Genomic DNA, 12,390 nt, shown 5'->3' with positions numbered 1-12,390 from the left:
TCCTGTTACCATAATAAATAAACACTTTAGCATCAGTGAATGTTCCCGATTTAACAGATTGTAAGACGATTATGGGGCGCTTTGCCCCTTTCTCCACTTTTAACCCCCCTATTGTACACTTGCCAATTCAGCGTTTCCTACTTCCCTTTTGCACCTCTAAACAAACCATGTTATGCCCATGTACTTATACCATTGTATATTAGTTTATTGTTCTGTGTAGTTGGGTTTTTTCATTAATTGTGAACATTAATAGTCAAAGAATTGCTCAAATTGTATATAGTTTGATATAATTATGTAAGATTCTCTAAAAACTTTGTATTTCACCCTGACCTACTGACTCTTATGAAGTATAAAAGATTGTGATCTTCTGCTGGTTGATATTATTTAACTCATGAAACCAGTTTTTCTAATGCTAGATAACTAATGCAAAGAACGTTAATTGAAAAAACATTTTGATTAGTCCTCGCCCGTCATCTGCAGTTTTCTGTGGCTTCTGGTTGTTAAAAACAGCTCCCGTCTGGTTTTCTAATTAATTGGGTTCTCAAGGAAATGGAGCAACTATTTCCACCATCCGCTCGTCCTGCCTGGTCGGTTGTGCCATAATGCAGGACCACTCCGACTCCCTGGTCCAAGCAGCCGCCATTTCGTGTTTGCAGCAGCTGCACATGTTCGCTCCTCGACACGTCAACCTGTCCAGCCTGGTGCCCTGCCTCTGTGTAAGTGAGATACAGGTTTTACATCACAGAAGAGTGCAGATTGCACTGATTTCAGTGGTGATTTCTCACTGTGCTGTGGGATTCCTTCAGGTGCATTTGTGCAGTTCACACTTGTTGCTGCGTCGTGCTGCCGTAGCGTGTCTTAGGCAGCTTGCCCAGAGGGAGGCTGCAGAGGTCTGTGAGTATGCCATGAGCCTGGCAAAGAAAGCAGGAGACGGCAAAGACAACACAACAATCAGTGAGCCTAAATCATGCGTTCGACAAGGTCAATTCTGTTTCATAATATTGGCTCACTGAGATACTAACTCATGCTGTATTGTCCTGATGTGTGGTTCAGACCTAAACATAACAGAAACTGGGTTGGAAGGCGTTCTGTTCGGCATGCTGGATCGAGAGACGGACAGGAAGTTGTGTTCTGACATCCATGACACTCTGGGTCACATGCTGTCATCTCTCGCTGTGGAAAAGCTTTCTCATTGGCTCAAACTCTGCAAAGACGTCCTCGCAGCAACAACAGGCAAGCTTACAAAAAACAAATTAAACTGTATCTTTTAAATCAGTGCCTTATTGAAAATGCCCATCTCCTCTCTCAGATGTAGGGGGGGCCGTGGTATTTGAGGTGGAGAAAGATGAGGAGGACTCTGAGAAAAAAGATGAGATGGACGACGACACCATGTTCACAGGCCTGGGGGACGATGACAAGTCCAAGCCATCTGTGGCGCCACGCTGGGTGACCCGGGTGTTTGCAGCAGACTGCTTGTGCCGCATCATCCTGTTGTGTGAGAATGTAGACAAGGCGCACTTTGACCTGGCAACAGCACGCTCTGCGCAAGCAAAGAACCCCAAAGGTACCATTTTACTGTGTCGCTGGTGTTTCCTAGCATCCTAATCTTTTTTTTATCCATACATTTTTTTTGCTTGAGTGTATATACAATAAATGGTCTTGCAGCCTGTGCGGAGCTCTACGGTCAGCTTGTAAAAAATTGCTGATCCACGTGTGTTTTGAATGAAGACTGAGCAATGCAAGAGATGAGTAAGTAGAACTGGGAGAGCGTTTCCACTGTGACAGATGGAGGACTGTAAAATATTACAGTCATTAATGTCTGTATTTTGATGGGATGTTTTTATGATAGACTAAAACAAAGTGGTGTGTAGTTGTGAACTAGAAGGAAAAGGGTGTTTATAAAAATCTGAACAATGTATTCGGCCCCATTGGAAAAGACTTTGTAGAACCACCTTTTGGAGCTACTACATCTTTAAGTCTTTTTGGGCAATGCAGAGGCTTTTATTGTAGGTCCTGCTGTATGTTCAGGGTTGTAGAAGGTGCTAAATTGTGAAAGCATAGAAATGACGTGGCATACCTGTTGTGTTACTAAATTCTCCTTCCTCACAGGAGACAGTCATAACAGCAGATAGATTTTCCCTTTCTTCTAGCAATACAAGAACCTGGAGAACAGCTGTTGCTGCAAACAGACTGGATAGACTGGTTCAGGCACTCACACACAGGACAGACATCCATTCAGAACACGCATATTTTTTGTAACTCGCTGCAATTGTACGAAAAATGCCCCTCGGTTGGAGCATGCATTCATTTTCAGCCTTAAAGACAGTATTGGGTTTGGTCTGCATTCACTCACTAAAATCATTCTTTCTTATGAAAAGGAAAATCTCAATATTATGAAATCAGACACTGGATTGTCAGAGGAGAAAATTAAAAGTCATTGTGTCATGAGATCTGTTTTCTTTGTTTCTTTGTTGACAGCTCATAGTTCGTGCTCCTGCATACGTTGTCAATAAATTGGTTTTTAAGTGGTTGTTGTTTCTTCCTCCGTGTCTGTCCATTCAGGAGATCTGTTGGTGCTCCATTTGTCCGACCTTATCCGTATGGCCTTCATGGCAGCCACAGATCACAGCAACCAGCTGAGGATGGCTGGCCTGCAGGCCCTGGAAGACATCATTAAAAAGTTTGCATCCGTATCAGAGCCTGAGTTCCCAGGGCACGTTATCTTGGAGCAATACCAGGCCAATGTGAGTCAGAAATGTATTCAGAAGTCCTCCATCAGTAAAATCTAAAAAAATAAGTTAAATGAGTAAAACTAGAATTCATGAAAGTTGTATGAACTTAGGTTGGAGCTGCCCTCAGACCTGCATTTTCACCTGATACACCGTCTGATATAACAGCGAAGGCATGCCAGGTGAGACACTGCTTTATTCAGAAATATTTGTTTTTCACATAATTTTCTTTATATTACTCTCACTAGAGCTCTGCCCCATAGAAGCAGCCTCACAGGGCACTTAATGGGATTGTGACCCTCCTCAAAGTGATTCACAAATCAGTTTGCAGCATTTTTAAGGGGTTTATGAGATCTGAATCCAACAGCTCCTCTTTTAAATGCTCCCATTTTTCCAGTTTTTTTTAATTTTATTTCCTTTGTGCCACATTGAGTCTGAGTCTAAACAAATATAAAGCTGGAGTGAAAAAGTTTCCGTACACTCAACATCAGCATGACTATCATGCAATGTTATCTGAAGAATTATTTTTAAGGTTGGAATAATAATGCAATACAAAACTTTTATATATTTCATAAAACAAGAATTAACAACTTTAACAGATAAATACATTTATTGTGAATGTTTTTAGCAGAATTGGTAGAACTTGTTTGGATTCCTTGAAATGGACCTGAATTTTAAGCATGGTTTGCACTATTTAATGCAGTTACATTCAAGGTTTGCGGCAGGCCATCCCAAAAGCCTGATTTGTTTGTTACGAAATCAATTTTGAAATGTCTTTGGGATCATAGTCCTTGTTGAACACCCAAATTGGTTTGAATCATCTCACCCAAACTGACCCTCAAAAGAAAGAAAATTGGTTATGGTGTAAAAAAAAAAAAAAAGAAAACAGATTCAAGCCTGCGATGACCTGGATACTTTTAGAACACCAACCTTACTGTCCACAATGAAACCAGTTTAAAACCACCATGGACTGACTGCATAAGACACCCTTAAGATCAACAGGAATTTGAAGATGTCCACATGGACGAGCCAAAGGACTGAAATAAAGATTGATGATTGGAAGAATATTTGGAGGCCCGAAGGTCGTAGCTGCTCAGGAGCAAGGAACAAAAAAGTAGGTACCGGTATGGAAAAATTAGCCAAGTGGAGTTCAGTAGGGCCAAATGGAGCCACTGGAAAAGGGGCATAAGGGACATTAACCGAATATTAGTGGGGGTGTTGGTTTATATGTGAGTCTGCATGTATAATTTTGATCCTATTAGAGAAACTCAGTCATCCCATTGTGGGCTTTAAAATTTATTGAAATTGTTTGAAGTATTCTTGCTCCACCCTGAGATAAGGAATACTTCAAATCCATCCTGAAAGGGACAAATTTACTATGACATTCTCTCAGATGGTAACTGTATTTAATTTTTTTACAAGCACAGTATGAGAACATATAGGGTCTCACACCTTGATTCTCTGTGTGTCTAAAGGTGTGTAGTACATGGATCGGTAGTGGTGTAGTCAGCGACCTCAATGACCTGCGGCGAGTCCACAACCTGCTTGTCTCATCGCTGGACAAGGTGCAGGCTGGGAAGGGCTCGTCCAGTCAGCTGTACAGTGAGAGTGCCACCACCATGGAGAAGCTGGCTGTGCTAAAGGCCTGGGCTGAGGTAAGTTTACAGAATTTTCTCATTTTTACACTGTACAAAATCTGATCGTGCTTGTTGTCTGTATTGGTCAGGTGTACGTGGTGGCAATGAAAATCAAGAAAGAGGCAGAGGCTAAACCTGCCAAACCGGTAGGAAGAGAAGATGAGGATGAGGACGAGGATGACCTGGGTGCGGATGTGCTTCCTCCAGATAGCCTCATTATCTTAGTGCAGCCAGAGCTGCCTTCTCTGAGCCGCCTCTGGCTGGCCATGCTGCGAGACTACGCGCTGCTTACTCTGCCTGCTGAGTTCTCCAGTCAGCTACCACCTGATGGTACAGGATGAATTATTTACCACAACAATTAATCTAAAATGTTCCATTTCAAACTTTTTTCTGTTTACTCTTCTGATTAAAGCTAATCCTAAAGCGTAATGTATGAGAACATCATAAGAAATGCTCTGGTCATCAGCAGGTCTTCATATTAATATCAGGTTCTTGTCCATGAATGAGAATATCATCAATAAGGCAATTTGTTTCAGTTATTCAGTTGAAAAAGTGAAACTCACCATTAGTGATATATTTCAGACTGCAGACTGGACAGTTGTCCAACAGACACTCATTGACACCCTCCATCCTCCATAAGGAGGATAAGCCACAAAAGGTAGTGTTTAAAGAAGCTAGCTGTTCAAACTGCTGTATCTAAGCTTATTAATGGAAAGTAAAGTGGAAGAAAAAGGTACACAAGTAGCCTTTAGAGGAATGTGAAGCAAAGTCCATCTAATAATTTATGGAGGTGTATCACGAAGACTTCCTTAACTCCTCAGCAGACGTACATGCTGATCCCATCTATGCCACACTTCATTGATAAAGTAATTCAAGCAAAAGTAGCCCTGACCAAGTATTGACTCAGGGCTGTATTCTGTAAAGTATTTGGACATACTTTTCAGTAGATCCACATTCATGTTCTAAAAAAACATTTTTTTTTTAATTGGTCTTATGTTGTATTCAATATTCTGAGAACATTAAGTTTGGGTTTTCGTTAGCTGCAAACCAGAATCATCAAATTCAGCAAAAATAGATGCTGCAATTATATCACTCTGTGGGGAATGAATCTTAATAAAATATAAGCTTAACCATTTTAGTTAAATTACTGAAATAAATTCACTTTTCAGTGATATTTTTATTTATTGAAATGCACCTATAAATACAATCTCAAACATATCAAATATTACAAGATTCACCTATTTACAACAGCTAAGCCAAAACAGGGCCATCACATGGTCAGTGTTACACATTAACCAACAATCTTGGAAGCCCTGGTTAGGATTTTTGTTTTAATTATATTATTAAAAGGGCTATACATGAAAAAACAAAAAAGAAATCTAAAAAAGAAAAACCTCTCACATCTGTAAAAGTATTTTGTTCCAAAAGATTAGAGGAGACAAACTGCTGTCACAACTAGATCAAGGGCATCACAAAATTGTTTGTTTGGTCACAAATTAAAATCATAAGTTGGTTTGTCCGAACCAACACTTTCCATTTGATATGTGTATTTTCTTAGGCGGCGCATTTTATACCCCAGAGACGATAGATACAGCAAGACTCCACTACCGTGGCTCTTGGGCCCCTGTGCTGCATGCGGTGGCTCTCTGGTTGAACAGCACTGGGTTTGGAGTTAACGATAATCAGGAGGATGTCTCATCGACTCCCTCCAAGGTTCCTAGCACCTTTCAGGGAGGGTCTTCCTCAACAAAAATGCTGGACGAGCCGGTTAAAGACAGAATGCATCTAATGCTGGGTAAGGAGTCTCACTCTGTCATATTCCGCTGTTTTTCGCAGCTAATTTACAGATGTTTGAAAAAATGAAAGTGAACAGAACTGTGAATGGTTAATAGAAAATGTCTGAACACAACTTGATTTTCATGTTCTGTCTCTCAGGTGTCAGTATAGAGTTTCTGTGCTTCCCACGGCCTGAGGAGCCCATTGAGCACGTGATGTCCTGCTTGCAGGCTCTGTCCACTCTGCTGGAAACTCCTTGTGCTAAGGCACATATGGCAGAAGACCAGGTATGCAATTGTTTTATACTGCTTTATTTTTATATTTATATCTTGAAATAGTTTTTGTGTGAATCTGCGTGCTTCGACTTACCTGTTCCGTTGCTGCTGGTACACCTAAATGTCCCCCCTTGTGAAAAAATAAAGGTTATTTCTATTGTATTCTAAAATCAAAGATGTTGCATTTAGTCTGTTTAACTGAGGCATAATTCATTCTTTCTGCTGAATTTAAGACCTTATTTTTCTTTTTAAATGTAAAATTTACATTTTCAAAATAAGTATGAGCCCATAAACTTCACTGTGTTTTATTGTTTTTTTTTTTTTTTTGTTATAGCCCACCATGAATAGTGAATATTTGTGAGGTGGAAGGATAATGGGAAACATAGTGTGAAAGTTTTTAGAAAAAGAAATATGAAAAAACGTGGCATGCATTTATGTTAACCGCCCCTCTGAGAAAATACATTTCAGAACCACCTTGCACTGCACTGACTGCTGCAAGTCTTGTTGCATGTCTCTACCGGATTTGACCATGTAGAGGGTAGAGTGCATTCTTGTTTGCAAAACCACGTACAAGTCAATCTGAATGAGAATCTGTAATTCAAATTAACTTTAATGGCCGAGGTCAACTTGATGCTACGTCTTCTCAGCATACAGATATTTAAATATTATTATTATTATTAAAACAACACATTTCAGGTCTTCCCACAGATTCTAAACCTGATTTGAGTCTGGATTTTGACTGGTCCACCCTAACACATGAAAATGTCCTGATCTAAACCATTTAGTTGCATCTCTGGCTGGATGTTAAGGGTTGTTGTCCTGCTGGAAGGTAAATCTCTTTTGCAACTTTTGACACGATGGCCCTGCATTTAGCTCCATTTATCTTCCCTTTTTACTCCTCCATTAAGGCCAGATTTGTAGAGTGCACAACTAATAGATTCTCCTAGTGGATCTCTGTAGCTCCTCCAGAGTTACTATTGTGGGCCTGGATTATATTGTGGGGAATCTGACTAAAGCTTGCTGAATACAAATTAATGGTTTTAGTTACTCTTTATGAAACTAAGTGGTTTGGAGTAAGTCAGATGAAGTGATTTACATTTTTGCATTTTAAACTGACATTTCTGATTAACTGTTCACTCACCCCTAATGTAGCTACTGGCAGTGGAGCTCCTGAATGTGCTCCACAGGCTGCTGCTGACGCGGGATCCTCTTGCAGTCCAGCTTCAGGTCACAACTGTTGTGCAGGAGACCATCAGAGCTGCACTGGACCATCTGCAACAACAAAGGGCCAACAGAGGTCAGGAATGCCCAGCATGAGTGTTTTTTGTTAACCAATGTCTGGAGTATCTGTGGGGTTTAATTTAGGTCACTGTTTTTTGTTTTGGTCAGGCAATGACGATGAAGGTGAGAAAGATTCTCTGACCACCCTGGGGGAAGGCGGGGACACAGGGGAGCTCGTACCTGGCAAGTCTCTGGTTTACGCAGCCATGGAGCTACTTGTGTTCATCCTGGTCCGCCACCTACCGCAGCTTAATTCACGAGTGAAGGAGTCACCCAGTCATGCTCCTCTGAGACCACAGAGACTGCCAGATGAAAGCGCACGCCTGGTGGCAAACACGGTTTCTATTCTGGCCGAGCTGCCTTCGCTGTGCTCTCCTGCTGGTGAGGCGGAAAGCAAACTGGACAACAAGTACAAATGCATCCTGAGGAAGTCCATTCTTACTTATTATTTTTGCCTTGACAGGAGCAACAACCATTCTTCCTACAGTGCTTTTCCTAATCACTGGGGTCCTAAAGGAAACGGCAATTAAAGCTGCTGACAGCTCTGTGCCTGTTCCTGTATCAGCCGCTCTGCAGGGCCTTAAGACCATCATCACGTCACGACTGACCCGGGAGGAGAGCATTCAGACACAGTGGACCACCCTCGTAAGGAGCACCCTGGCATCTGTGCTTGAGTACTCTCAGCCAGGTAAAGCGCATACATATCTATGTTTAATGGGATTTCTAATTTTTTTTCTGATCATGAAACAAAATGAAACGGTCCTTTTTATGCTCAGAATTTTACCTTCTGGTTTTCTTTATAGACGAGTCCCGATCTGACATGGATGAAGTCAGTATGTTGACAGCAATAACTCTGTTCCTGCTGTCGGCCAGTAGTGAGCTCGTTGGAGTGATCGTCCTGCAGAAGGGCTGCATGGACCGCTTCCGAAATGCTCTGAACTCTAGTGATCCCTGGGTAAGCAGCTGCACAAAAACAGGCAAAGTGGCAAATACAATGCCTTGCAACTGTATTTACACTCCTTGAACATTTTTACATTTTGCCACATTGCAACCACAAATTTAACATTTGTTATTTGAATTTAACGTGCTGGACAACAACTGTCTAGCACGTTAAATATTAATCTAGAAAAGTATGGGTTGCATTTGGATTTAGTCCAGAGACTGCTACAGTTCTTTTAGGGTATGTCTTTTCCAGCTTTGCACATCTAGAGATGGAAATGTTTGTCCATTCTTCTTTGTGAAATGTAGGGTCAGGTTGGATGGAGAATGTCTGTGAACATCGTTTCAGTCTTTTGGATCCTCTAACAGTTTTTCTTCCAGGATTACCCAGTATTTACCTCCATCCATCTGCACATCAACTCCGACCAGCTTCTCTGTCCCTGCTGAAGTAAAGCATCCCCACAGCATGATGCTGCCACCACCATGTATCACAGTGGGGATGGTTTGTTTAGGGTGATGTGCAGTGGTTTTAGTTTTCTCTGATCTGAACACCTCCTTCCACCATAGCCCTTTTCGCTGCTTCTCTGATTAATGGCCTCCTTGCCTGCCCTGTAAGTTTGGTTGAGTACTTTAGCTCTTGGATTATACGGAATCCAGAGGATGTATTGAACAGTGCTTTTTGAGATTTTCCAAGCTTGGGACACTGTTTTATAACCTAACCCTGATTTAAACTTCTCCATAACTTTATTCCTGACCTGCTTGCTATGTTCCATGGTTCTTATGATGCTGTCTGTTCACTAGTGTCCTTTAAGAAATATCTGACCCTTTATACTGGGATTAAATTACTGTAATGACTCTATTTACTAATTAGTTGACTTCTGAAGGAGATTAGTTGCACTATATTAGATTAGATGAGTTAAGGTGGATGAAAACAACTACACACGAAATTTGTTTTGCATTTTTATTTGTAAAAAAATATATTTTTCATTCCATTCTCTAATTATCCACAATTTTATTTAGGTTTATCATATAAAATTAAAGTAAAATACATAGAAGACTGTGTTTCAAACACAACAAAATGTGAAAGAAGTGTGAATACTTTTGCAAGGCACCGTATTAAATCCTAACACATTAACCTCAGATGAGTAAGTAATTTAACTCTTGTTGCCACAGGTTCAGGCCCGGTGTTACCAGTTGCTTCTATCAGTGTTTCAACACTCCAACCGAGCCTTGTCCACTCCTTACATCCACGCCCTTGCTCCACTCATGGTGGAGAAGCTAAAGGCGGTGGAACGCAGTAGGCCGGGAACTGCTGCTGAGCTGCAGGCTGTGCAAGAGGGCGTCAGGGTCCTAGAGAATCTGGTCAGCATGGGCGAGGAAAAGAACAGTGAGTATAGCTTTTTACCTAATGGACCTCTGAAGTGCCCTATGTAAGCATGTCTATATTTTATATGAAATCATTTAGCTTCAGTAGGTCTGCTAAAGAATTAGGCTCATTGCTTCTGAGTGTGTGCTTTCTAGAGCGTTCATGCATAGGATGCATTAAATTAAATTTGGAATCCCAGAGCCGGTTTACTGTAAGTTTATCATTGATTTTTACGTAACCTTACATCATTCTGTATATTCTATGTGAACTTTTATGACATCCTCTTCTAAATCTATGACGTCCAATTTGTTGATGGACCCACCTTTGCTAGTAGCTTTAACTATTCTGTAAACATCTTCCTCAAGGTTTAGGAGTGTGTTCATATTTAGATGAGAAAACCAGAACTGCAGCCTCCGCTCTAATTCATCCCAAAGGTGTTCAAGGTTAAGGTCAGGTCTCTGTGCAGGCCAGTCAAGTTTCTCCACATCAAGCGTTATAAACCTGCAGCCATGGAAGTGATTGGAACACTGGAACTCGTTGATTTGGTTTTGTGATTCCCCGCTGTTTTTTAAATTTGTTCTGATAGTTGAAACTGTTTATGGCCCAGCATTGTGTCCCTGATGTCCTCGTCTCTCTTCTCACATCCTGAGATTCAGCCATTGTTGACAAACCAAATCAACACATCAAAATGGCGCCTACAAATACACAATACTGCATTTGAAACCCCTCTTACGATGAATGACATCATGGACTCTTTAAATATAAGGATGTTGTAAATACAAATCTGGTGGTCTCTGCCAGAAAACTGAAAAAGGATCATCACTGGGTCTTTCAGAAGGTTAAACAACTAATGAAACAGTAGGTAATTTAACTTCCAGAAATTAGGCAAAAACTCTGGCACCAGATATATTGAAAAATTTGCAAACCACAGTAATCCCCAGTGAACACAGAATATGTGATTGGACAAACACGGTACAGTCTAAGCATAACTAAGGTTGTTTTGTTAGCTTAGTTTGCATCACAGTTAATACCGTATGGAATTGGTCTTTCAAACTTATTTGTGATTATTGTTATTGATGTTTAATTCATGTGTCTTTGCGTGTTCAACAGGAGTGCAGCTGTTGGCTCTTCTTGTTCCAACTCTCATCTCTTATCTTCTGGATGAGAATGCGATCTCCTCCGCTCCCCTAGTCTCTAGAAACCTGCACGATTTCGCCCTCCAGAACTTAATGCGAATCGGGCCCCTGTATCCAGCTGCCTTCAAGACAGTAATCAGTGCAGCACCTGAGCTTAAAACTCGTCTTGAGTCTGCCATACGAGCTAACCAGGCCAGCAGCAAAGCCACAGCAGCAGCGAGGCAAGCTCAGCCAACTGTGCAGGCTGCGCCAACTATTAAACTCAAGACGAGCTTCTTCTGAACACATCAGGATGTACCGTACTCTCTCAAAACAGTTTTTGCTTTTTTCTTTGTATTTCCCCTGATGACGATGTACTACGTACTGTCTGTCATTCATTACAGTTGGTTAAATGTATTTATTTATTCTTCATCTCATCTTTGTTTTAAAGTATTCTTAAGGTCTAAAAGGTAATTTGTAAATAGCATGAAAGAAGCCTTTGAATGTTCACTTTAGAAAGCTTGAATTAACATCTCAAATTTTTATTTGATGAATGTATTACATCCAGACTTGACTTTTTCCCCCATAAGTGATTAACCCCATTTAAAGGTGGAGGTTTAGCCGTGTTGTTTCTTTTGCGATTTTCACCACCATATGTTTGAAAGTTACTTTGTCTCACAAATTATAATTATTTTTATTTGTTAAATAGTGCAGGATGTGACCTTCAGGTCTGCTGATTTTATAAGTTATGTTTATTTAGTTTTAATTCTTATTATTTTTTACTCTAAACAGTGTCTTAACATTCCTCCTGGAAGTGATAGAATAAAATGAGAGATTACTTATCACTTTATCGAGCCAGTTTTGAGATTTTGAAGAATTGGTGGAAATATTTTATCTCTTTTGCTAATAAAAGGTGTAGGGGATATTTTGACATTAAATGTTTGCTTGAGATTGCATTAACCGTTTTGCCCATGAAGGAATTTGAACCCTCGCTAGTATTTACTGCTAATAATAATGCAAACATTAATTGTTTAAACAACTTTATCATATTTGAGGAGTTTGAATAAATTTTCTTTGACTCACTTCAGTTTCCTGAATTTGATGGACCTTACCTCATAATTATTATGGAAAACCAAATGTGCAACCATCCAATGAATAAATAAATTCTTATATTTAGATTTCTTATTTCAGTCTAAATTAACTGTAAAAATGATGTGAAATGTGCTAAGAAAAAGCTGAATTCATCATGTAACTATATAAATACTAAATATG

At 40.3% G+C, this 12,390-nt stretch overlaps 1 protein-coding gene across 2 annotated transcripts in view; it reads left to right on the top strand.

The window, feature by feature from the left end:
* heatr5b (HEAT repeat containing 5B) overlaps window positions 1-12,200 on the top strand; it is a 29,735-nt gene extending 17,535 nt beyond the window's left edge. For both annotated transcript variants that reach the window (XM_047351117.1, XM_047351116.1), the window contains exons 21-36: window positions 547-716; window positions 807-954; window positions 1,054-1,233; window positions 1,310-1,564; window positions 2,563-2,744; window positions 2,843-2,911; window positions 4,205-4,384; window positions 4,456-4,696; window positions 5,925-6,161; window positions 6,302-6,429; window positions 7,570-7,714; window positions 7,807-8,079; window positions 8,162-8,386; window positions 8,502-8,653; window positions 9,811-10,024; window positions 11,114-12,200. In XM_047351117.1, the coding sequence (XP_047207073.1) occupies window positions 547-716; window positions 807-954; window positions 1,054-1,233; window positions 1,310-1,564; window positions 2,563-2,744; window positions 2,843-2,911; window positions 4,205-4,384; window positions 4,456-4,696; window positions 5,925-6,161; window positions 6,302-6,429; window positions 7,570-7,714; window positions 7,807-8,079; window positions 8,162-8,386; window positions 8,502-8,653; window positions 9,811-10,024; window positions 11,114-11,421 (3,107 nt within the window). In that variant the 3' untranslated portion in view covers window positions 11,422-12,200. The remainder of the gene's footprint in view (window positions 1-546; window positions 717-806; window positions 955-1,053; window positions 1,234-1,309; window positions 1,565-2,562; window positions 2,745-2,842; window positions 2,912-4,204; window positions 4,385-4,455; window positions 4,697-5,924; window positions 6,162-6,301; window positions 6,430-7,569; window positions 7,715-7,806; window positions 8,080-8,161; window positions 8,387-8,501; window positions 8,654-9,810; window positions 10,025-11,113) is intronic.
* Window positions 12,201-12,390: the final 190 nt, after the last annotated feature.

The sequence above is a fragment of the Girardinichthys multiradiatus genome, chromosome 22 (genome assembly GCF_021462225.1).
Source record: "Girardinichthys multiradiatus isolate DD_20200921_A chromosome 22, DD_fGirMul_XY1, whole genome shotgun sequence".
NCBI classification, from domain to species: Eukaryota; Metazoa; Chordata; class Actinopteri; order Cyprinodontiformes; family Goodeidae; genus Girardinichthys; species Girardinichthys multiradiatus.
Note: the sequence above shows the minus strand (reverse complement) of the source record. Positions and strands in the feature narration are given on the sequence as shown.